Here is a 26,960-nt window from a genome sequence, read left to right on the forward strand (position 1 = left end):
CAGTGGGTAGGGGTCTAGGCTAGCTCTACGCCATACATAAATAGGTCTTTCACTTTATGAAGGTGCGGCAGGGCTGCCCAGTGCGTGGCAGTCTGGCATTCAGGCACCTGCCCATCAAATGCCAGTAATACTCTCCATTCCCTGGGACAACCAAAAGCACTCCCAAACATTTCCAAAACCCTCCCTAGGTGGCAGTGTCAGTCTCACTGAGAAACACTGATTGATCTCTGTGGAGCAGGAACATTTTTCTCTTCCTTTAAGAAACTCGAATACCTGTATATGGCTTAAAGGCGTTTAATTTTTAACACTTTCCAGATTTGTGTCCAACACTGCAGGTTTCCCTGATTTCCATCTAACTTTGAGAATGAGGATGACCCCATTCTGTGTCCCTGCCTAGAGAGGGAGGCAGCCTCGGTCTCACTGCACACAGGGTGGGCGTCCCCACAGGGGAGCAAGGTCGTGACCTCTCATAGCACAGTGCTATCCTGTAGGCAGTCTTGTCATAACCCTTGTTCTCCAGAGAGCTTCTAGAGAGAATCCTGGAAGTCCTAGCAGAGAAATCCCTCCATTGTATAGATGAGGAAACTGAGACCCAGAGAAGGAAAGAGGCTTGGCCCAGTCACACAGCAAGTCAGAGATACTCCTGAGGCCTAGAGACCAGAGAATAAACAAATGTTAGGGACTGGAAAGGACCTGAGAAACCATCTAGGCCATTCCCCCTGGGGGAATCCCTTCCACACCTGGACAGGTGACCAGGCTCCAGCCTGTACATGATCATCTTAAAAAATAGCTGGTTCCTCCTCTGTAAAACTCAACAAGGACTGTGCCTCTTGGGCTGTTGGCAGACGCTCATGGGATGAGTATTAAATAAGATCGCTGTAGACCACCCACCACGATGCTCAATGAATGGCCGTTTCTTTCTCTTGCTCCTTTCCTCCCCTCAGTGTGACACGTTTAAAGCAACTTCTAGATATTTAGGAAGCGCTTACAGCTCGGGGTAGAAAGATTTATCAGAGTAAAAGCACCCAGACTTATCTCTGCTGTGTATGGACTCCCCCTTTGTTAGTTAACCGGGAATGCTTTAAAAAGTATCCGGGCGAACCACTAACAAGGAGATCAATCCTATTTGGTTTCAAGGTGAAGGCAAAAGAGTAAATGGTCCCTCAGATTAATTGTTGTATATTTAGTGTTATAATACATATTGACTAATGTCACCATTGACTAATGTCACCATGTCACCATGTCTTATACATGGAAATGATAATCGGTCCACATTATTAATGAGAATGTACCTGAGCTCCTGTCAGTGTTCTCCAGGTACATTACAGTTTTACAAGTGATCCCTGGGCATGCATGGCTGGAAATGCTGGGCCAGAGAGCTTCATTGTAATCCCATTTTTTACATGGATGAGGTTAGTGTTGCTGTAGGGTAACAAATACCCTATTATTTTTTTGTGCACATCTCTGTGACTGTTAGTTTATGGGATCTTATCCTGATATCCTGAAATGCTGTCTTGTTGAGGTTGTAGCGCAGCTGCCCTGTCTTTATGGGTCATAGGCGAGGTCTCAGAGCTGAGCCTCCGGGGACCTGATGCGTTCCTGGAGCCTGGAAGACACTGCCTGCCACCGCCTGGGGCCACGCTGAAGAGCCCTGGCATGCTGAGATCAGAGTCTCTAAACAAAACTATGTAGTTGCAGTCTCTCCTCTGTTTATCTCCCTTCTGCTCCCCTCGGGTCATTGATAAAGCCTTTTTAAAGCTTTACATTTGGTTGTGAGGAACTAAGGAAAGTGTTGGAGCCCATGCTTGGTTCCGAGCACTAAAGGGGGTCAAACTCCCCTCCTGTCCAAGTCCATTGTGGTGGGACAGTGACTAGTGAGATATCCCCCAAGGGAAGTGGATTTGGGGGAAGAGACAGCAGAGCCTGTTCCCACATGGAGAGATGTCTTCCCTCCCTCTCAGATATATTAAGGAAAATGGGAAGTTTTCTCACAGGTGACTCTGAAGTTAAGTGATGGCCAGAGGTTAGGAAGGGACTGCTGGGCTGACATTCCCTGTGAGCCCATGGAGAGCTGAGCCCAAGTTCTCGTTCTGTGGTCACCTGCTCCCATTGAAGTGAAGAGGGGGTGGGGGGACCCGCAGTGTTTGTTTAAGGAAAAGTGGTGTATAGAGCTGGCCTTCCATGGCACAGGAGGAGTTTCTTTGTAAAACTCGCCCAGCTTGGCTGCCAACCAGCACGCTCATTTAGAACACCACAGAGCATCGGTGATCAAAGGCATGTCGAAGTAATTCCTTCCATGTCAACACCTTCCCGCTTCTCCCTGACATTTAAACCAGCGGCTGGAATCCAGCGCTTGTGGAGACCCTGTCCTTACTCTCCTGGTGTAAACCATCAGGTTAATGACTGTCTAGGGTCCTCGGGAGGCACTTGGCTGCCCAGCCTGGTTCTCGAGTAGATTGGTGTCTTGGCTTGTGGGTTTCCATGCAGTGAGGGAAACCTCTAGTTACAAAACCCCTAAATGAAAATGCTGTTACTTATCTTGTAGATTAGATCTCCTGTGTACATGGTGACAGGCCTGGCCCAGTGCCTGGCACTCGTCATTCCTGCAGAGGGTGGAAGGGCATTGGGAGGGAAGAAGCCCGGTGTGAGTATTGCAAAGTAGGAACACGGATATTCTCATAGTTGTTAAAGTGCAGTGTGTAAAGTATGGCAAGAATGTAAGAGGCTTATGAGGGACTCTGGTGCTGGGAAGGAGGAAAGCTAGGGCTTTTGATTATAATGGAGTCATATACATTTGGAGGTGAGCTAAAGATTATTTCGCCAGTTCATTAGCAGGAAAGCCTCAGTATCGGAAAAACGATTTTAGCTGGAAGGGGAGCTTACTCAGCAATCGAGTGTTGTGTTCAGATGGAATCAGCGCGATGCCTTCTGGGACCTCAGTAGGAGACTGTGGGGAAGAAAGGAAGGGAGTGAGGCCTGTGAGGCCAGGGCGGCAAACCAGGCTGTGGGCTGGACTCTGCTGGATGGCCCAAAGGAGTAGAGGAAAGGCTGCCATCCAAGGGGACCAGGAAACAGCTGAGACAGGCCCAGTCACCAGGGAGCCAAGCTGGTCTGAGATGAGCCTCAGTAGGGAATCTGGAGGATGATCAGGAAACCAAGGCAGAGTGATACAGTAGAATGAATTAATAACAATAGTAGTGCTGTGCTAAGTCCAAATGCGAGGCATTATTTTATCTTTACAGCAGCATGGGAGCTGAGCACTGTTCTTCCTGTGATGGGAGAGGATATGAACACAGGTCAGGTAGCTCAGCCAGGGCCCTGCCGCTAGGAGGCAGCCAATCTGAAATTTGAACCCAGGTCTGTCTCCAAAACCCGTGCCCTGCACTCTGCTGCTCCCCATGGACACTCAGATACATGATCCCAGTGAAGGTGAAGGGGAGCAGCAGCCTAGGGGCCCCCATGTTCAGGGATGCCCCAGGGCCCTTAGGAAGTAGCTTCAGGCCCAGCTGGCCTGGTCTGAGCCCCTGTGCTAGGGAAACTCAGGGGGATAGGGGGAGGGTGGGACAGGCCAGGCAGGGCTGACTGGCCTGGCCGGTGAACCAGCTCTCCTTGGGTTCTCACTCCCCTCATGCGGCTCCAGCAGTAAGGGTTCAGTGGGGGAGCTGAAAGGAACGTGGACAATCTCACAACTGGTTCCTTCCTGTTAAGCAGGATTTATTGTCCCAGGTGTGTTCTAGAGTGGCGCTTTGATTGTTCACTAATGATGGGTAGATTATGGCCACATAAAGTTGCTATTGACTGAAAGTAGGATCCATTACATTGTCTTGACAACACCTGGATTTGGGCAAAGTGTGCAGAGTGGCTCCTCTTTGCTATTTGGTTGTCACGATCAGAAGGGCCAGCTTCCCCAAGCTGCCTCGTGATGCTGTCACCTCCCAGGTAAATTTGAGAGCACCTTCAAAGGAAAGGGCACCTTGGGCCCAGGACTTCTGGCCGGGGGACTGCAGGCTAATTACTTTATTCTCTGGACCTCAAGGTCCTCATTCTCCCTAGAATGGAGATTTGATCATTAAATAAGGCCACAGCTCTGAAAAGCATTGAAATTTATTGTAATACCAAATACACGCGTTGTTGTATTGAGAACGAGGAAAGAGTGCTTATTCCTAAGGTCTTATCTGAAAGACCACTTCAGATGCACCGATCAGTTATGGTAGAAAGAACCTGGGGTTGGAAATCGGGAAATTTTATGCTTTAATTCTGGCTCTGCCACTATTTGTGTGGCCTTGGGCACGTCTTTCGTTTCTTTGTTTATGAAGTGTGTGTGTGTGTGTGTGTGTGTGTGTGTGTGTGTGTGTGTGATAATTCCTTCCTGGCTGGATGTGAAGATATAGGCACCTAGCTCTGTGGCTGTGTGGAGTCCCTCTTCTTACACTGCTGGCCCCAACTCAGGCAAGATGAACAGGTTGGCTTGGCTATAACTTTGTATTCCCACAGTGATTTCCCTTCTTACTGTATTAAACAGAACTGCTTACTGTATTAAACTCAACTGCTTTGAGTTTTCCCAAAGAACATAGTTATCATGGAAAGATCACAGACTTTTGACTCTGATCAACTTGGTTTCATTATAACTTTACTGCCCGTTGGCTGTGTGACCTTGACCCTGGGACTCCACCCTTTCTTGCAGGGCTGTTGTGAGATTCCCTGGATAGTGGCTGCAGAGTACATAATGCAGGAGATGTGTTCCACGGGTGGTAGTTTTCCTTTTCCGCTTTCTTATCATTAAAATACTTTAGTTTCTATAGAAGAAGTTAGTTTATCTGGCAGTCTATCAACTAGATATAAATTGATGTTTCTGGGTTCATAAATGCTATGGCAATGTACCTTTCTTATCACTTCATTTTGGAAAACATTATTAAGCACTCACTCTGCTATATACTGGGAATAGTGAGTAAAATAAGACCTGGTCTTCATCCTCAGCTAGCACATCCTCAAATGGGAGAGATGCCATCACAATCAATAATAATAATAGCCCACCATTTGTTAGCCCCGGCACTTCACATTCTTTACCTTTTGTAATCCTCACACCAACCCTATGGCAGAGACACTACCATTACTCCCATTTTCCAAGTTAACAAACTGAGGCCGGAGGGGTAAGGAAATTGTTGAGGGTTATGTAGCTACTAAGTGGCAATAGGGCTGGGCTCTCTAGCACTGAAGGGAGTCTAGCTTCCGCACCCATATTAATGTACTTAAATATGTAACTATAATATAATATAGCTCTAAATTCAAAGTCACACATGTAGTTACATTACAGTGTGATAGAGGTGTGCTGAGAAAGATTAGATGCCACCACCGTGGGAGCACAGAGGACGAGAGTGGCTGTGCTGCCTGGAGGGTTGTAAGCCAGGAAAGGCTTCTCAGAGGGAGCCTGTGGGCTGGGCCTTGGATGACAAGCAGGAGTTCTACAGTCAAAGAAGTGGGAAAGAGGCCAGTGGAGGCTGAGGGGAAGCACATGTGAAGCACAGAGGCATGGAAGAGGGCGGGGCGGGAAGGGGCAGGAAATGTTCTGTGGAGAGAGAGCTAGCTTCCAGGAAGGAGGACCTTCTAAGCCATGCCAAGGAGTTGCACATGAGTGGTCCTTGGGAATAATTCACGTTAGTTTCTTTAAACTGTTCAAGTAAATCCAGGGTATGCATCAGTGATTAAAAGAGCAAGGGTTTTGTTTTGCAACTTAGGTTTGTTTTTTTAACTGGAATTCTTGAAAGCCAGGGAGTGCTGAGAATATTTGACCACACAGTGGGAGGTCCGACAGTTTTCCCTGGGGCCTGTGGCTGCCCTACTAGCCATCAGGTTCAAGATATTCCACATCTGAGTTTAAAATCTGAGCCTTACTGCTGCCACACAGCAGTTCTTATTTCTGCTAACACTGGGAGAGTTGCTATATCAGAATTAATCATTTGTATGAGATATGCTGGGAAACACACAGTCAGGTTTTGATGACCAGTAAGGGGCTTGAGGAATGAGGTTATGAAGTCCTAAATTGGCTCCGTTGCTGTAGGTGCTCAATTGATATTCAGTCAATGAGGTGAACTCCTCGCCCCTGCTCCTACCCCTCACCTGCCCAGAACTGCTCCTTTTTCTGTATTCCCTAAATCTGTAAATGGTATCATCCCCTAGCACTACTAAATCCCTCTCCCTCACCCTTCACCTCCATCCAGTCACCAGGTGCCTCTGAATCTACCTGTGCCATATCCCATCCCAGCCACTGCCCAGCTCTTCGGGACTTTGATAGGCCCCAAATCTTCCTGCATCTAGTCTTATTCTTTCCAAACCATCCTGCCAGAGAGACATGGGTGCCATGTCACCCACCGGTTGCAAATCCACCCATTGCCTACAGTTCAAGTACAAATACAAGGTGTTTTGTGATCTTTTCTGCCCGCCTCACCTCTCGTTCCCAGGTGTCCTCTTCTCCTTGCCCATACTTTCCCCAAGTAGCCTGGTTCATTGTAGAAGCTTTAGCCATCATCCGCGGACGGACGACCCGGATCTCTCCCCCAAGCTCCAGGCCCACATTTCGACAATTATAGAACCTCTCCAGCTGGGTGCCCTCTAGGTCCCTCTATCTGGCTCAACCTCTTCCCGGCATCCCCTAAACCCCTCTCACTCCTCTTACATGCCACGTGAATATAACATCATCCACCTAGACATTCGGAAGTTGTCCCACATGCTCCTGTCTCTCTCACCTAGTCACCCAGTCCTGTCGATCTTACCTCCAAAATATTCCTCAAACCATCCTCCTTTCCCTAACCCCACTGCGAGCCTCGGCTCAGGCATTTCCCCTCTGTCCCTGACCGCATACCCTACCCCCAGGCTATTTTCTAGGCAGCAGCCGGAATAATATTTCTAAATACATGGCTAATTATGTTGCTTCCTCCTCAAAACCTTCACTAACTCCTCATCACTTCAGGACATTGTCCAAACTTTCCAAAATGATATTCAGGGCCATTCCTTGTCAGGCCCTCTCTCATACCCAAGTTTGGTCTTCCATTTCCCTTCCTCACATACCCCTCATTCATTCTTGACGTGAGTTCTGGAACCTGACGCCTGCGCTCAGATCCCGACTCCAGTCCTGCTGGCTGTGTACCTTTGGCAGATTTTTTAACATCCCTGGGTCCCCATTTCCTCATCTGTAAAATAGGATTGTTTGAGGATTGAATGAGATAGTGCGCGTGAAGTGCTTCCAACAGTACCTGACCCTGAATACCTGCCCGGTGGGTATGGGTTGATGTGATTGTTGTTGCAGTGATCTGGCCACAGGTCTCAGCAGTCAGATTTCCAATGCACTCCCCATTCCACCTACTCTCTGCTCTCCAGCCATCACAGCTCTTTGCAGTTTCCCAGACATATGCCACTCTCTCCTGCCTTCATAAAACCCATGTGGCAGCATCTTCCTGCTCAGATCTTCCTCTTTGCCTCAACTGCCTACCTCACAGTCTGGCCCTGGGTAGCCTAATTTTCAACTGACTCAGGAATTGCCTGAATGCTGGGAGTAGGGATTTGTCCTGAGTGTGAGGCTCGGTCTTCTGAAGCTGGAAGGGGAAAGGGCTGGTCCCCGCACCCTGTCCAGCATGTGCTTTGTGATATGTTTGTCTCCCCAGAGGCTTGTTTTTGCTTAAGATCTGCCTGTGCCTGTGCCATGAAGGGTCTGGGTTGCTAAGATTGAACATACATCCACCTGAGTGATAGAGGACTACTCTAACTGGCTTTGACTTCCCAGGTATTGCAGATACAGTTTCTTAAGAAATTGTCCTCCTAACCGCCCCTCACTGCTAATAGTGCTTTATGGCTTGGTATTCCTGTTGCTGAATTTCTCTCTCAAAATATTTTAGCTTGCTTCCCCCAGATGCCCAGACAACTTCCTCAAGTGCATCGTAAATCTCCCATCCAGATCCGCTCTGGTAGATTATCCCGATGTGCTGCTCACAGCAGCTCAGTATGAACTCTCCACCGATAAATGTCACTTACGTGTTTATAACACAGCCTTCAACTGTGGTGATGTCAAGATAAATCATTGTTAGAACCTGTGTGCTGGCAGAAGCCAGGAACCTTAGTGTGACCTCTTTATTTTATAGGTGAGTACAACAAAGGCCAGGAGGTCAGGTGACTCTTTCAAGGTCACTCTCCCAAGGTCACCTGACTAAAGTGGGAGCAGGAGCTAGATTTTCTGTCTTTCGCCCCAGTAGTCTTTCTATTACACCAAAAGCTATTTCTTTTCTATTTTTTAATTTAAAAAGTTTCAACTTTATAAAAATTGTGGGAAAATATACATAACATAAAACTACCATCTTAATCATTTTTAAGTGTCCAGTTCAGTGACATTAAGTACATTCACATTGTTGTCCAACCATCACCACCATCCATCTCCAGAACTTTTTTCATCTTCCTGAACTGAAACTCTACCCATCAAACACTAACTCCCTCCCCCAGTCTGGCGACCATCATTCTACTTTCTGTCTTTATGAATTTGACTAATCTGGGTACCTCATAAGTGGAAGCATGCAGTATTTGTCCTTTTATGTCTGGCTTATTACTTCACTTAACATAGTGTACTCAAGGTTCATCCATGTTGTAGCAGATGTCAGAATTTCCTTCCATTTTATGGCTGAATAATATTCCATCATGTGCACACACCATATTTTTTTAAATCCTTCTTTTGCTGATGGAAACTTGGGTTGTTCCCACCTTTGACTATTGTGAGCAATGCTGCTATAAACCAGAGGTACAATTATCTGTTCACCAAAAGCTACTCCTTATGAAAATCTTTATATTTAGAGGCACTCACTGCTGCCTGCAATTGCTTTTTTTTCCTAATAGAAAGTTTAGAAAATACAGAAAAAGCGCAATGAGGAATATAAAAATTACTGATTTTTTATGGCATATATTTCCAGAATTTCATATTCATGTTGACCCAAATTTTAAAAGTTTATGTAGGCTGAGAGAATTTAAACAGGTAGGCCAATCTGTGTAGTAGGGAGGACCCTTGAAAATAGTTAAGACAGAGTATGAAAACTGAATGTGACCTTGGCTAACCCTGGCATTTTAGAGATGAGTTCATCCCAAAGATGATCTTACCTTAATAGTACCACAGCTTTTTAGTGGTGCTTCTTTAAGACAATTTTAACATCTTAATAGAGTGTTTTACTGCTAAGAAGAGTCAGAATTTTGAATGTGGGAAGTGGGGGGTTGTCCCAGTTATATTTCTTAAATATCCACTAGGGGGCGGTAAAAGACATAAATTTTTTAACAGGCCAGATGACTGCCAAGCAATCAGGCCACCACATCCTCGTGGTATCTCTTTCAGCCATCAATGCATACAGTTACAAGATAATGGATTTCACATCCAACAGCAGGTTTGGGTAAAAATGGAGATACCATCAGCTTTAGCCTAAGTGCAGGTCTTCCTCATGTTCAAGCTGACATCGATGCAGAAAACTTCATTTAGTATGTTAATCCCAGATTATCTTTTTAGTTGAGTCACATTAGTCCAGTGACTCTCAAACTGAGTAAACATCAGAATCACCTACCATGCTTTTTCCAAAATACACCTGCCCAGGTCTTTCCCCACATCTATTAAATCAGAATTTTGGGGGTTGGGGCCTGGTTATATAGATTATATTTAGATTCTGGTCCATGACTTCTTGCTAAGAACCAATGCATTAGTTCTTAACATTAATAACTTTAAATAGCTAGGAGGAAAGGGTCACCCTTGAGTAAAACCTCAGAGGAGAATGGATTTGAAATTTTAGAAAATCTCTCTCCCTTTTTAAAATAGAAGTTGCTGAAAGATCTGGGAGCTGGGGAACCACATTCAGCACAACTACCTGGCTTTCCCATTGACTGTGCCAGGAACCCAGACAGAAGGTCCTGGCAAACTCAGGGTCTGTGCTTCCAGTTCCAAGGAGGCCATGCTCAGGGGCTACCCTCTTTTTTAATGTGAGGACAGAGACCAATACTGTCTGCTCCATTAAGAGAATCTTTCCTATAGTATTCAGGAAAAAGAGACCTTTGATTTTATCTTATCAGAGGTAAAAATGATGCAGGGAATGTGCAGTGGGGTGAGAAGACCTCAGCTTTCAACCTCACCATCCCCCTAGCCAGTTGTGGGACCCAAGCAAGTCATGTCACCTCTCAGAGCGTCAGCTTGGCATTTGAATTATAGAGGACTGGGCTGTGCTGATCTCTGAGGATCATTCCAGTTCTAAAAATTCAGCGGTTCTGTTAGTATTAATAATCCTGATTTGTATGGTACTACGCTGGCAAAGAGTAAAAGAAATATCCAGTAATGCAATGAATGGCAGAGATTATTGACCATGTAGTTTAATTTATTTAAGGCATATACTGGATTCAAAGGAGAAAATATTGCTCCTGATACTATATTAAACTGTTAGCATCTTCAGCATTGCAAAAGCTTTCCAGAGGGAGGAATTACCCATCGGTGCAAACCTGACATTTTTCACTTCCTGATCCATAACTGCCATTTTCTCCAGCACACTTCTATTTACTGTAAAGGGCCAAATGTATGAATGCTTGGGATGAATATTAAATAACTACACATCAATGTCAAGGTCACAGTTGTAAGAAAGGCTTGGTGGAGGGCCCAGGGAGGCTTGCATTGATCTCTGGTGAGGTTCCATTCTCGAATCCTGCTGACAAGGGGGAAAAATGGATGTGGGCCATTATTAAGGCTTTAAGTGTTTCTCCATTGTTAAAGATCTTTTACAAGCCTGGAGTAACTGATAGTGCCCAAGGAATTGGCAAAAGCTTCACTTAGAAATATAGGCTGGTCAGAGAGATAAGTAAAACTCAGAGTGCACATGTCCTGGGTTGGGCTTACACAGCAAAGGTGGAGGCCAGGGCGAGCCCCGCGCTGGGGCATGCCGCCTGCACTCTGAGTTACAGGCTTCAGAACGGAAGGAAGGCCTGTTCTTGGGCTCTTTCATGCCAGATGTGGCAGAGAGAGTGGCTTTAAAGCCCACCCTTCAATTTCCTCCAGCCCCTCCACCCTGTCCCCTGTGAAAACCTCCTCTCCTGGCGTTCAGCCCATATATTCCCCACAGCTGCATGAAGGATATGACAAGGGTCCGGGGGAATTGGCTGCATATGAATTATGCAGACCTGGATCCAGACAGACTGTCTGGACTGGTCAAGTGGCCTGGATAATTATGTGAATGTCCTGCTGACCTGGAGCTGGTAGGACAGCAAATATTATGGATGGCAGAATCTAGTTTCATAAAGGTCTCAATAGACTGAGGGATTGGCTACGTCTACTAGGTGAGCCTAATAAGAGATATAAATGATGAAACTAGCATTTCTGTGCACTGGCTCTGTGTTTAGTATTGTGCTTGGCCCTTTGCACATTTTAGTTTATTTCTTCTTTACAATGATCCATGATGGTTTGTTTTATATCCCCATTTTTAAGACGAGGAACTCAGACATGGCAGTACAGAGGGAGGTACAAACATTAGAGTCTTTGATCTGGATTCCAATCCCAGTTCCGCCCCTCTGTTAGCTGGCAAGTTACTCCGTCTTTGAAAAACAGCCTCAGCTAGGCTTGATGGCTGCCTTGGATGTGTCAGGGCCTGTGGGCTTAGCCCTTTGCATTTATTATCTCATTCATTCTCAGAATACTCTTTCTCCTCTTTTACAGATGAGGAAGGCACAGATAACTTAAGTAATTTGCCCAAGGTCACACAGTAAGTAGCAGGGCCAGGATTAGAGACCAGGCAGCCTGACGCGATGCCCAGACTCTTAACAACTGATGCACCATCTCCTGTTTTCTGTATCATAAGAGGAGAGCCACCATATTTTCTTAGATAACTTACGTAAAGTGCCTAATATAGTGCCTGGCACATAGTTGGCACTCTTAAACAGTAATAGATCATCATCATCATCAATTACATGACTTGTTCAGGGTTATAGCTAATAACCGGCAAAGATCTGGGATTCGAACCCAGGTCTAATGTCAGCAAATCCACTGTGCTCTCGATCTCCCTCTTGGAGGACAAGATTGGGGGGCAGCCTTGGGTTACTGTATTGGTACCTAGCACAGTGTTATCTCCCTGGCAGGTGCTCAGTGAGTGTCACATAGGCAGGACTCATGTTGTTACTCATTCACTAAACATTTGCCAACATCCTGCTCTGTCTTGGGGGTCCAGAGAGGAGAACAACATCATGCTAACCTTTCTTTTCTCCCCCCAGGTTCAAATGGTGAAAGACGGTGACCCCTCCTGGAAGCCCACTTTTATTGTGAAACCTGATGGTGGTTGTCAGGGTGACGGAATCTACCTCATTAAAGACCCCAGTGACATCCGCCTGGCAGGGACCCTGCAGCGCAGGCCGGCGGTGGTCCAGGAGTACATCTGCAAACCTCTCCTTATCGACAAGCTCAAGTTTGACATTCGCCTGTATGTCTTACTGAAGTCCTTAGACCCCTTAGAGATTTACATAGCCAAAGATGGACTCTCCAGATTTTGTACAGAGCCATATCAGGAGCCCACTCCCAAAAATCTGCACCACATCTTTATGCACTTAACCAACTACTCACTGAACATCCATAGCGGTAACTTTGTCCACTCGGACAGCAGTAGCACAGGCAGCAAAAGGACTTTTTCTAGCATTCTTTGTAGGTTGTCTTCCAAAGGCGTTGACATCAAGAAGGTCTGGTCTGATATCATCTCCTTGGTGATTAAGACCGTCATTGCCCTGACTCCAGAGCTCAAAGTTTTCTACCAGTCGGACATCCCTGCAGGGAGGCCGGGGCCCACATGCTTCCAGGTAACCATCCCTGGTTCCCAGCCGGGAGTTCCCAGCCTTGGCCTCATGGGGGATGGGAGGGGGGTGGCCTGAGGTGGGGAGGGGTGGTTGCTGGTGTGGTCTTTAGTGTTAAACTGGGGTCCAACTTCTGCTTTCTATTTTGCTAGCTGTGTGATTTGGGGTAAGTTACTTCCCTCTTCTCATCTATAAAATGAGACAAACAGTACCTCCCTTAAAGGATCAAGGATCTTATAAGAATTAAATGAGACAACATATGCAAAGCACAGTGCCTGCCATTCATTTATGCATTCTTTCTTTCGGCAATTTTTACCGCTAGCTGAGTAGGGGGTCGGGCACTGTCTGAGCTCCAAGTGAGACAGTGGCGTGATGGGACAGGGGTCAGAATTTAGGGGACTGAGCCAGAGTGTGGTAGGGAAGGAAATGAGGATGAGGGTAGAGCATTCTTTCAGGTCATTTGGCTGTGAACGTGAGGTCTAGGGGGAAGAGGGAAGAGGGACATGGAGTCCAGGCACCCAGAAGGCACAGTTTTCTGCCACCAGATAAATCAGAATGGGAAGGAGATAATAAGACTGAGTCTGGGACCCTCTCCATCTAATCTTTTAAAGTATCTTACAGCATTTGTATATAAAAAAGACTTCACGGACATATATGTAAGCATATATTTACAGAACAACAAAATAATCATCCCCAACCCACCTCCCAACCCTAGAGTTCCAATTACCATGCTGCTCCCCATCCCATTCTGACCCCCGAAGCAACCATTATCCTGAATTTTATGTTTATCGCTTCCTTGCTTTAAAAATATTTACAGTACCCTGAATGTATCCCTAAACAACATATTGTTTGCTTTGCTTGCTTTTGAGCTTTATGAGAACTCTGTTATAAGGTGTGTAGACATAGTAACATTCTTTGCGTGCGTGTTCATGGGAATCGCTGGTGCTGTTTGATTCCCACTGCTGCAGAGCCCATGGTGAGGGTGCACAGTTTGTTCATCAGGTTTCCTGTCAATGAACACGATGGTTGTTTCTAGTCCCCTGTCTAAAACTGTGACAGGGAAGTAACAGCTGGAGAGGAGGCTGGTCCCGGAGCGGGCGGGGAGGCTCCACTCCAGGGAGGCTACCGCAGGCGCTGGGCACTAGTCAGCAGGATTTTCAGGCAGGCTGGTGGAACCCTTTGGGGGCGGGAGGGAAGTCAGGCAATGATCAGTTTCAGGAGGGGCTAATTGTTATCCAGAGACCTGTCCGTAGGCTCTTGGACTCCCAGGCTTTGGTTCCCAGGCAGGATGTCCATCTCAGCCATCAGGTATGTAGCTTATGGCATTAGAAAGGGTCAGTGGGCAGAACCTAGAGGTAGCACCAGAAAAAACAGGGCCTGGCCTGAGCCATCAATACATTAGGGCAAAGGAGACAGTTGCAACGTGGAGGCATCCAGGGGTCATCCCGGGGGACTGTGTGGTCACATCTGTTTGGCCGTGACAGCTATTCCAGGAGTATCATGTGGGCCTGGCGTGCATGGCCAAGCCACAGAGCCCTGGCACAGTGAGAGTGCAGGGTGGAGGGCCAGGGCGGTTGTCTTGCAGTGGACAAGTGGCCTGGGCGGCCATTGGGGTGGAACCAGGGGCCCAAGCTGTGGGGAACTGGAGGGCAGACAGGGAGAGAGCCACTGGTTTGGACAGATCACATCTAGCAAATGGAGCCCCAGTCCTGTGACCCATTTTCCATTGCCTGACCACACTAATCGCTTCCAGGCCTGGGGTCAGGGGAGGAGCACAGCACCAGAAGCAAACTCCAGGGGGAGCTCTTGGGCCTGTTTCTTTGTGAATGACCACTCCCCTACCTGCCTCCCTAGGAGCCTTGTAAAGTGAAAAGGCTTTGACAACTAGAAAGTGTTAGGTATTTGAAATGTATTTACCACACATTTCAGACTCATAGCAATTGATAAAATATTATCCTTTTCTCCTTGGAGTCCTCTCTTGCTTTTTTTATTCGTATCACTTTTTAAAACACTTGTTAGAGTTTCATACACCTGAATTAACTTGGAATCCAAAGATTTAGGGACAACGTATGGTTCTGCCATTGACTTGCTGTGTGATGTTGCATAAGTCACTTAATTTCTCTGTGCCTCAGTTTCCTCAACTACCTTATAGGCTTGTTGCCCAACTCACATGAGATAAAGATTATGCAGGGCTCTGCAAACTATAATAATGTTCTTTGCATGTATAGTATGATGCATTGTTTCTTTGCTATGAAGCCTCTTTTGCTTGTAGCTTGGGCCTGGCCCCGACTGCAGCATTCCAGGACATAAACCCCAGCCAGTAAAATTACATTTATCTTAAACATGTGACTGTGACCCCTTTCCAATCATAGCCACAATAACTACTTGGGAAATCGTGATGGCTCATAGCAGCTGCTGGCATAGCTCGGGCTGTGGGCAGGTTTCCTATAATGTGTTGCCTAGGAACGTGGCCGCCCTGTCATTCTGGCCTTTCCCCCTATCATTTCCCTGGTCGCCCCCAGCAACATATCCTCATGTCAGTCTTCTTGAGGGCAGAAGTGTGACCTTGGCTTAAACAGTGAGGTCTGTCTGGGTGTAGATGATTCATGTGGCAGAAATGCACAGGCGGAGGAAAAGTTTCCAGCTCAGCGTTCAAGAACATCCTATCCCAATTCTATTGCTCAGTCTCTATCTGCCTATAGCTCCATGTCTAATTCTCTCCTTGGCCATGACCTCCCCGCCCCCCTCCGCCATGTCTGGAGCAGACACCTTCCCTAGATCCTCAGGTGCTTCTCCTTTTTCTTCATTGTTCTTGTGACTTCCTCCTCCCCCCTCAGCCCCAGACAGCCCGTGGGAAGGAGGGGAAGAAACAATCTAGGGGTCTTGGAAGGCCTTGGGTTTTGTTCTCAGATGCCCTGGGTTTGAGCTAATCCCAGCTCCTCCTTCCAGCACTTCTAGCTGCAAACTTAGCAAGTTAACCTCTCTTTACCCCTATTTCCTTATCTGCAAGTAGAGATACTATTTGTATCTACCTCACAGAACTGTTGTAAGATTGAATGAGAGAAAGCCATATGGAACATTTGGCACAGAACTGAGCACACAGTAATCACTTAATAAATGACAGTTTTAGTTATTATATCATTTGTTATTTATAACAACAGTTCTCAAACTTGTCTCTGAGGAAGCGCCTTGAGGTTATATGAAACCATGAAATTGTCACATTTTAAACATAATGGAACATCAGTGTTCCTAGGAACCTAGTTTAAGAACCAAGTCCTTAGCCTAGTGTTGGCTGCCTCCCAACCTGGCTCCAACCTCACTTCCCTATACCTTTTCTGAACCTTGCAGGCTCACCAAATAGAGCCGATTCCTGTCTCTTGGACATAATTTGTGTTTGTTCTTTTCTGTCTTGGCCTGCCATGCTCTCTCCTATTCTTGTAATTTTTGAAATTCAATGCTTTCCAACAAGATACTACTCAAATCCCACTTTCTCTGTTAAGCCTTCCTTGACCACTTCTGATATTGGGCTTCCCCCGCCCCCCGCCCCTTTGGACTCTCACACACACCCTGGGTATTCACGGAGACGAGCTAGTTGTGGGGTGTGTGGGTATGGATGTGCCCTTAAGAGGCACACAGCTGAGTGGGGAAGACCAATATGTGGGAATTACAATTCCTTGTAATAAATGCTGCAAGAGGGCACGTGCAGAATGCTGGGAGAGCACAGAAAAGGGAGTCACTAACTGCCTAACTCAATCAGGGAAGGCTGCTCAGAGGAGATGCTTAAGCAGGAGCTTACAGCATGAAGAATTCACCAAGCAGAAAAAGATGAGGGACGCCACGCTCTCCTCGTTTCCCTCCTGCCGCTCAGCCCCTTCCTCTGGACTTGTCCGTGTTGGAGATTCCCAGGACTCAATACTCCAAGAGCTCCCCTCTTATCTACAATCACTCTCTGATCTCATCCAGCCCCAGGGCTCTTAAGGATCAGCTATGTGCCCTTGACTCATAAATTTGTATCTCCAGTCTTGACCTCTCCTTGAGCTCCAAACTGATATAACCAACTGCACACTTAATCTTTTTATTTGGATTTCTAGTGGGCATCTCCCACTTGACATGTGCAAAATGAAACTCTTGATTTCCCTCCTGAAACAACTCTCCATTGTCTTTCCTGTTTCAGTACATGAATAGCATTCAATTAGTTGCTTAGAACAAAAATCTGAGTCATCCTTAGTTATTATTTTTCCTACATCCATTCTGTAAGCAGCTATTGCAAATAGGCTTTAAAATGTAACCACTTCTAACCAGCTCCACTGCTACCATCCCAGTCTAGGAAGCCATCATCTTGCACTTATACCACAGCATTAGCCTCCTAGTTGATGCCCCTATTCCCACTCTTATATCTATAGCCTCTTTTTCTCACTGTAACCAAAGTGATTCTTTGAAAACATGTCAGATCAAATTATTTCCCTTGTGCAAACTCTCCAATAGCATTCTCATTGCATTTAAAATCCTGGCTCCTTATCATGGCCTACAAGATGCTACATGATTTGTCCATTGTCTTTTTACCTGACCTCATCTCCTGCTACTCGCTCTCACTCTTGCTCCTTGCTGTTCTTCAAAAGTGGCCTTTGTTTTGTTGTTCATTCAGCCTGAAGTACTTTAGCTTAGCTCTCCAAATCACTTATTTGCTCACTTCATTCAGTCCCTGTTCATATATTACCTCTTGAGACTTTTGCTTCTGGTCATGATGGAGTAACAAAGACTGGACCTATACATACAAAACCAATACATTAAAAATAAAAAAAAAAAAAAAGGACTGGACCTAACCCCCTGCAAACAAGTATAACACCAGACAAAATGCATGACATAACTGTTTTTTAAGACTTTGAACAATAGATAGCCCAGCACTGGGATCCCTGAGGAAAAGGGGAATAAAACTACAGTGGCCTTGGTTTTCTATTTGGGGCAATTTCTGGAACATGGGAGAGAAAAACCTAAACAGATCCCTGTGACCTCAATGAGTTGAGGAAATGGAGGTCAAATTTTGGGAAGGCTGAGGTGGCTGGAATTCTGTGGGCAGAATTCTGAAAAGGAGGGAGCTAAGGTGTATAATTATGTACAAAATTTTTAAGAAAATATGAGCTTAATGAAGAGAAAATGGAAGTTATTAAAAAGAACCAAAATGGAACTTCTAGAGAAGAAAAGACAATGACTGAAATGAAAATTTCACCGGATGGGATTAACAGCAAATTTGACACTGAAGGAAAAATGATCAGTGAACTTGAAGACATAGCAATAGAATGTATCCAAAATGAAACAGAGATAGGAAAATGGCAGGAAAAATAAATGAACAGACCATCAGTGACCTGTAGTACAATAGCAGGTGGTCTAACATGTATAATTGGAGTTCCCTGAACATAAGAGACAAGGACGATACAGAAAAATGTATAAAGAAATGGCCAAAGATTTCCAAATTTGACAAAAAATATAAACCCACAGTTCAAGAAGCTTGAGAAGCTCCAAGTAGGATACATAAACATACACACACATGCTCACTCAAGGCTTATCATAATTAAATTGTGGAACACCAATGATGATAAGAAAATTTAAAAGCAGCTAGAGAGAAAATAAACACACATTGTGTTCAGAGGAACAAAGAATAACCAAAAAGTTAACATCAGCAACTATACAAGTCAGAAGACAGTGGGATGACCAATGTCACCTCCTTAGAAAGGAAATTCCTGACCATCCTATCTAAACCACCAGACCCTCCCTTTCTCCCACTGTTACATTCAGTGTTCTTACCTTGCATTAGTTCATAATTCCCATTAGTTCATATGTTGTGCCTCTCTCTCCACTGGAATGTAAGCTCCAAGAGGGCAGGATGTTAAAACTGCTTTATCCCCAGTGCCTAGAACAGTATTTAGTATTTAGTAGGTGCTCATTAAATATTTGGTAAGTAAAATTGTCTTCCAGGCAAAATAGTATAAAGGCAGCGGGGGAGTAAAGCATTCTAGAACTACTCATAGTTCGGCACAGTTGGAGCCTGAGATGTGTAGTAGTGAATGGGGGGGAAATAAAGCTGAATGTGATACAGATGCCAGATCAGAGAGGAATTTGTAGGCTATGCTGTGGAACGTGGGCTTCATTCTGTAGGTGGGGATTTTAGGCAGAGGAGTGTTGATATTCTAATTGCATTTTATAAAAATACTGTCAGCCCCCTGTGCCCAGGGAAACAAATGGGAAATTCCCGGTGCAAGATGGTGCAGACATAATCCAGACTAGGAGCAGTGAGGAGAGGGCAGATTTAGACAGTTCTTTGGAGGTAGAATGTACAAGAGTTGGTGTGCAGGTAGATAGAAAGGATGAAGGAGAAATTTTTGGCTTGTGTGATTGGGTGATAAGGAATACTGTGTAGGCAAAGTCGACTTTAGAAAGATGGTATGTTAATTATCTATTGCTATGTAACAAATTACCCCCAAATTTAGCAGCTTAAACTAGTAAACTATTGTCTCACAGTTTCTGTGGATCAGGAGTCTAGGCTTAGCCAACTGCCTGTAGCTCAAAATCTCTCACAAGGCTGCAGTGAGCATGTTGGCCAGGACTGCAATCATCCCAAGGCTTTACTGGGAAGAGATCCTCTTCCAAGCTCACTCACATGGTTGCTGGCTTGGGTCCCCGCTTTCTGCCCCCGGCTGTTGTCCTACCTGGGCCTCTCCATTGGGCAGCTCACAACACAGAGGCTGGCCTCCCTCAGAGTGAGCAAGCAAGGAAGTTAAGGGAATGCATGCCAAGGTGGAAGTCATGATAGTTTATAACCCAATATTGGCAGTGACGTTCCATCATTTCTGCCCCATATTATTAGAAAGAAGTCACCAGGTTCAGTCCACACTCAAGGAGAGGGGACTATTACAAGGGCATGAACACCAGGAAGTCGGGGTGATTGGGACCTTAGAGGTTGCCGACCACAGATAGTGAGCTTGGAGATGTTTGATTTGAGGAGTATGGGACCTCAGTTGGAATACCTTGGATGCAGATGGATGTGTAGTTTTGGATCTCAGTAGAGAATTCCCTCTCCTTGGAATGCAGCTTGGAGCCTTCACATTAGTGTTCTCCCCAAATTTGGAAGCTACTAGAAGTCAGAGATGAAGACTAGAGATCTTTGAGTCCCCAGGGTCCCCCTCAAGTAGGAGGCGAGCAACACATACATGCTGACTGCATTACTTGGAGGAGGGCAGAGTATCACATGATCGAAAAGGTCTCTCTCTTCTCTCTCTCACACCATTTGACAATTCCTGCTCTACCATGGAACCAGAGAGAGGCCTCCCCCTTTCTAAGCTGCAGGTTTCTGGTCTGCATAAAGCAGATGTTAGACTAAATTAGTAATTTTTTTCAATGGAACTTTTTTCCTAGGAACCCCAATATGGAAAATAGGTAAAAGTTGATCTGATCTGGCCTCTCCAGTGCTTCCCCAGAAAAAAAACCACCCCATTTTGAAAAACACTGAATCAGGTAAATCCCAATTTTCTGCCAGCTCATCATTCTCGGATTTTACAAGATCCACTCTAAGCTCCTCCCCATTCTGTGATTCTGTTTATTGAGATCCATTGGTGCAACATATTTCATTGAACTTTTGAAAAGAAAACTTATATTTCCTTGAACTTGTGAATATACTAAAGCTGACTTTCATTAAATACTTACAGTCAGGCACTGCAAAATACATTCTATCTTTATTTGGTCCTGCTTCCCTGCTTCATGAGGTCAGGGGCTTGGTCTAGTTCAGTGGTCGGCAAACTCATTAGTCAACAGAGCCAAATATCAACAGTACAACGAATGAAATTTCTTTTGAGAGCCAAATTTTTTAAACTTAAACTTCTTCTAACGCCACTTCTTCAAAATAGACTCGCCCAGGCTGTGGTATTTTGTGGAAGAGCCACACTCAAGGGGCCAAAGAGCCGCATGTGGCTCGCGATCCGCAGTTTGCCGACCACTGGTCTAGTTCATCACTGTATTTCCAGAAGCTAGAATAGTTCCAGGACATAAGGAGCATTTCAATAGCTATTTTACAAATGAATGAACTAAGGTAAGGACTGTTCTTATTCCCATTTTACAGGTGAGGAAACTGGGGCTTAGAGCTGCTAAGTAACTTGCGTGTACATACATGAGTTAAAGGCAAAACTAAAATTTGAAATTAGATCCTCTGGACTCAAAGCCACAGATGTCATTTCTGGTCAGTGAGATGAGTAGGAAACTGGAAGGGGAGTCAGCATATGTTGAGTGCCTCCTGTATAATGAACATAGTCCTAGGTACCTTTTCCTTCCGTGATCAACTGCCCGGCAAGGTAGCCACTGTTATCTCCATTTATAAACAAGGTAAATGAGGCTCCGAGAGGCTAAGCACCATACCTAGAGTTGTTTAGCTAGAATGAGAGACTGAGCTGGAATTGCAGCCTAGGTCTTTCTGACTCCAAACCATTCTTCAACTACATGCACCGAAGTTTGGGTTCTGGAAGATTTTATGCCACTGGCAGGTTTAGGTCAGTATGGCTGATGAAGTTTTGTCATCCCTTATCCAGCATTTCTATAGCTTTACATTCACGAAACCGCTGTGTATTGAACTAGAAAGAGCACGCAGGCTGAGAAAGTACGAGTCCAAACTTCTAAGATGTAGTAAAAAGTAAGCGTTGATGACCAAGGATGATAAACGCTGGTACAGCAGCCTGCCATTCCCTGTGGCCTCATCCACATCACATGTCTCAGACCAGGTCTGAAGTTAGACAGATGATGTCACCAGAGTCTCTTAAAGGCCTCATCACTCATATCCACTTGTCATATATTATTAAGCAGATCTATAATACATGTAATATTTTCTACTGGATTTCCATTTTTTTCATTTCATGACCAGGGAAAGAAAAATAGAGTGAGGATGACTTTTCCCAGCTTCTCATCCTTATTGCCCTTCTTTGAAGAATAACCTTGTCTTGAATTATCCCCCCAAATGGTCATTTAGGCTCTGATTTCATTAATAAGGATAAAGCCACAGTTTAATAATTATCATTTAACTGATGCATATTCTATCTAGACAAGTAAATGGATTTCCTCCCATCTTTTTGAGTCTACAGAGGAGAGTGCAGCTATATCTTCTTCTTTTCTCTCCTTTATTCTCCACATTATTTTTTGAAACGTTGCGATTGCATCAATTATGTTATAAGCTTTCTATCTTATCACCTCCTGTAGAGATAATGAGAGGTCTCTTAAGAACCTGACATCCTCACTGTCTGAGTCTGAATCTAATTAGGACCTGTGATCTCAAGGATGAGGAGGAATTATCTAGGTAAAGGGTTGTTTCAGGCAGATGCACGGGTGGCTTAGGGCTTGTAAGGAACTGAAAGAGGCTAGAAGAGGAGAAAGCCTCAACGAGTCAGCATGCTGGGTTCAAGGGCAGATGGCCAACAAATGGTTAGCTTTTGGAGTTAGCTTTGGTTGTGGGCCAGATTCCTGAGCATGTGATCTGCGCAATCACCCAGTGCCCCATGGTCAGAAGGGCTCCGTGCCTGGTTTCGTGCTCTGTTCTCAGTATTGTGACATTGTTAATACTTTTTGAACAAGGAACTTTGTGTTTTCATCTTGCATTGGGTTCCACAAATTATGTAGCCTTGTCCCGGTTGGGTGTGAAATCCGGCTCTGTCACTTACTAGGGAGGCGGTCTTGGGGAAATCCATTGGCCTTTCTGAGACTCAGTTTCTGCTTCATGGAGAGTATAATCTCTACTTCAAATACACTGTCACATGGCTTAAATGTGATGGTGAAGTTACTGGTGCCTAGTAGGTGCTTATAAATATTCCCTTCTCCTTAGCTAAGATGGTATATCAGAATCATCAGGGGAATTTGTTATTCAAAATACATTTGCCTGCATTCCACTCTGGAAGATTCTGACTCAGAGGTGTGGATTGGGGATGCACAGTGGTTGTGAAAGGGGTCCTTAAATGATACTGATATACACCCACGGTTAAAAAAGGTAGCCTTGGGTTTTCAGAGATCTAGCTAAGAAGCAACTTAATAGAGGAGAGCAAAAGGAGAGGGAGAAGTTGATGGACTACTACTGATCCTTAACATAATGAAAACCCTGTTAAAGAATAAAGAGGTCATCATCTATAGCACTTCAGATGATGGTGATAGTGCTGCAATGCACTGTGGGAACTCATCCCATTATCAAGGCTCCTATAAAATGTTCTGCCGTCCATTTGGCTTGACAAGTATGCCCAGAGGAAGAGGGGCTGCGGACAAGAGAAGCCAGGGTCAAGGCCCAGGTTGGGGGCCACATTTCAATTTATTTTCACTTTACTGACCTTTATACCAACCCCAATTCCTAAAAAGAAATTGCAGCTAGAGGGAGTAATTCTGAATTATTTTTATCCTGTGCAGATTTTAGGCTTTGACATTCTTCTAATGAAAAATCTGAAGCCTATACTACTTGAAGTTAATGCAAATCCCAGCATGAGAATTGAACATGAGCAAGAAGTAAGTCTTTTGAGTATCTCATTGAGTATATTGCCTTACAGCTGGATGTTTCTGCTCTCATATTATTCACTTGGCTAAACAAGATTCAGCTTTCCCAAATTTGCACAGCAAAGTTCTGTTTGAGTCTAAATAACTCCAGTTTTGTTGAGCTCTGAATGTAGTCTATTAATGTAAGACCTATCTGACCTGTGGTAATTTCCCAGCATGCTGTTCTTTCAGTTTTTAAGATCTGGAAATGTAGAAGCAGGTGAGCCTTTCCATCAGTTCTGACATGAACTAATTAGCCTCGGGAGATGAACTAATTGAAATTCTATGAATATGATTTAGCCATGTCGACATGCTTGAATCACTAAGATAAATAGTACATTTAACAGTGGTTATATTACGCGCCCCCCCCCCCCCGAAAAAAATGCATTAAAAAGACTGGAAGGAAATACACCAAATACTAGTAATAGGTTTTAGGGGGATTATGTGGATTTTTAAAATTTTCTTAACTCCTTTCGATATTTCTAAATTTTCTACAGTGAGCATGTATAATTGTAATAACCAGAAAAACATACTACTATTTTTCCTCCTCATGCATTTTGTTAATTTGTAAAATGAAACTGACATTTTTAAGGTAGTATACAGGGAGCCTTTAAAATATTCTCGTCTAGATTAACATAAGCAAACTCGACCACTGGCTACTGACAGTCACTTGATTCTGAATCCCTGAGTCTCTCCACTGTAACATGGAATTCTTACCCATTCAAGCTTTCTCCAGGGGTGTTTGAAAATGTCCCCAGCCTTGTCGATGAGGAGGTGAAAGTGGCCGTGATCAGAGACACCCTGCGCCTCATGGACCCACTGAGGAAGAAACGAGAAAACCAGTAAGTGCTTTTTGTATCACCTATTTCTATCAACTCTGCTCCCCATGTCCTATGCAGCAGGTAAGTTAAGTTCTTGGAACATGTTAACGTCATGAGTGAGATTTACATGTGAAATAATTGAATGAATCATTTTTCATTTATGAATATCAGGCTCCAAACATAGTGACTCGGAGATGGAGACTTGCCTATGAATTTCTAGCTAGTTGTTATCTGAATCTGAAAGTCTCACTAAAAGCCCATATCCCCCTAGTGACGGGGTCTCCTCTTGCCCACCACTGTTCACGTGGTGCTTCTCTTTGAAATCCTCAAGCAGAGGGAGAGAGTAAAACAAATCAGAAGAGGGCCACAGGTACCATGGACGTGGTGAGTAGATTGCTTCCTTTTTATTTTCTTCATGATGGCTGCACTCTTTGCAGTATAAACTTTTCGTTTCGACATTTGCAGAGCCAATTTATTGACTTCTGGTGCTTCTATAATAGTTACAACAGTTATAGTTCCTGTCAGTCCCACCTACCCAGTGGACGTCATATTGGGATGTTGGTGAAAGCATGCCCCCCTCCCATGGAATCACCCCTGAAATGAATGACATTTCACTTGGGTATTTTGTTTGTTTTGCTTTCCGTAAACTCCTGGCTTCCACTAAGTAAGGGTTGAGTAAATATCACTGTGGTGGTTTTAGGCAGAAAAATGAAAGACAGGCATTTCAAATAGCATTCCCCATACCCCCCACAAATCAGATGGACCCAAATGCTCCCAGACAAGTAAAGCACTTGTCAGCTATGGTTCCAGGCTGTGAGGAATGCTGACTTCCCTAAGCAAGTGGTGTTTTGCAGGTTCCTGGACTGCAGCCCCTCACCAACTGGGCTCAAGCTCAAATACTGTTAGAACCACCCTGCAGTACTGCCCTCCCCTTGGCTGCATTCTCGAATCATCTGGAGAGCTTTCAGACACACCAGTGCGAGGGCCCCCGCTTCCACAGATGTTGATTTTAATTAGCCGGGGCGGGAAGCCTGGCCACAGACATTTTTGAGGTTCCCTAGGCGACTCTACCGTGCAGCTATGGTTGGCACCACTGCCCTGCAGGAAATGTCACTCTGATGGAGTGTTTGTCATACTCTGAGTCAGGCTGGGTGGTGCCTGCTTGACTGAGTTCCCCTCCACAGTGCACTTCACCATGTGAGGTGCACACTGTCATTGTTGGCAAGACTCAGCCAAGGATGGTCACCTCTCATTTACATGGGCCAAGCCTGCCAGATGTGGCTTTTACCCATTAGACATTTAAAGTGAAAGCGTGGCAGGTCTGCCAAATCCTCGGAGCAACTCAAACACTATGGCAGCCAAATAATGTCCATGTGTGCATGCTTGCAGCTGCGTTCTTTAGCCATCTTTAAAGCAAAGCAGCAGATTTATGCAGCTTGGTCAGATTAATTGCAATATAACTCATTTCTCGAAAATCTATGATGAGTATCTAATGGTTATTGATCTCACTAGTAGAGATTAGGTCTTGAAAGACTGGTGAGATTTTGGTGTCATGCCGGTACAAGCTTTTTAAAGGTGACCTTGATACATTAACATACTGGTTCCTTCGGTGGGAACAAGTTCAAAGGCCATTGTGTGGCCCCAGCCCTCTCAAACTCTGCCACCAAAATCATTTTTGCATTAAGTGGATCTGAACGTGATTTGCTTGCTTTTTCTTGTTCTAAGTTGTTTTGCCTTACCTCCTACACCTGGCATTCGGCATAGCTCACGTGAGCTGTGGATGCGATTTTTAATAGCAGTGGGACACAGAGCCATTAGGAAGGATGGGAAAGGCATTTACAACTTATTAAGTCATAAGTGGCAGCACTTCATTTTTAATTTAAAAAGCATTGACTTTTCTTTTAATTGATAACCAGAAGCAGTTTGAACTTCGAGAACCTGACTTCAATTCTAATATAAAAATTCTTTCATCTCACCCTTTCTTTACCTACAATATTAAGGGTATATGTTAATAGCTAAATGTGATTACTTATATTTTCTCTTAATTGCATCTTTAAAAAAAACAGCAATGATTGCTCATGAAAGCACTTTGTGATATGTGAGGTGCACTTCTACACAAGAGATTATTATGATCATTTTGATAACTTGACCAGGCAGAGAAAAAGGCTGAAATTCGTCTTCACTCCTCTGTGTAGAAATGTTTCAGGATAGCTTGGAAAAGCACCATGTTTATGGCCACAAAAAAGGCACAGGGTTGCACTGAATCACCCGTGTCCACATCTGAGACCATGTCGTTCCAACTGTAGGAAATGATGTCACATAGACTTCTCAGCTGGAAGTTACCTTTAGAAGCCAGAACTTTTGTGTTTGCATAGGATGTGACCTAAACCCTTGAAAACAAATGGTATGTTAGCCTTTCTCTTCAACTTGTTAGCTAAAGTTGTCCCTCAGTAGCTCCTTCTTAAGTATATTTTGTCAGCAAGACTGCTGAGGTGGGTCTTCATTTTTCTGCACAGACTGAAGGCAAAAGATAGATAGTTGCCTCAACTGCTCAGATCTCTAAATTCCTCTGAGAAGATGCAGAGAGGGGGCATTAGAAGGGCCTAGGATGTGTGTGCATCATGCATCTTCACACACCCCAGGGGCCTGTAGGCGGCAGTCATGTTCATGGTGGGACTGAAATCAGTCCTCATGCCTTCTCTGGGGTGAGAACTTGCTGATACCCTTTGGCATAGTTGAAAGAGCTTTTTCTTGATCTAGAGAGAC

At 44.8% G+C, this 26,960-nt stretch overlaps 1 protein-coding gene across 1 annotated transcript in view; it reads left to right on the top strand.

Moving 5' to 3' along the window:
- The window catches only part of TTLL11 (tubulin tyrosine ligase like 11), a gene marked incomplete at its 5' end in the record, with an annotated part of 196,961 nt that overhangs the window by 59,408 nt on the left and 110,593 nt on the right, over positions 1-26,960 (top strand). The window contains 3 exon segments of the mRNA XM_080669649.1: positions 12,259-12,834; positions 23,251-23,346; positions 24,100-24,215. Of these exon segments, the coding sequence (XP_080525775.1) occupies positions 12,259-12,834; positions 23,251-23,346; positions 24,100-24,215 (788 nt within the window).

Source organism: Plecotus auritus (genome assembly GCF_963455305.1).
Source record: "Plecotus auritus genome assembly, chromosome: 5".
NCBI classification, from domain to species: domain Eukaryota; kingdom Metazoa; phylum Chordata; class Mammalia; order Chiroptera; family Vespertilionidae; genus Plecotus; species Plecotus auritus.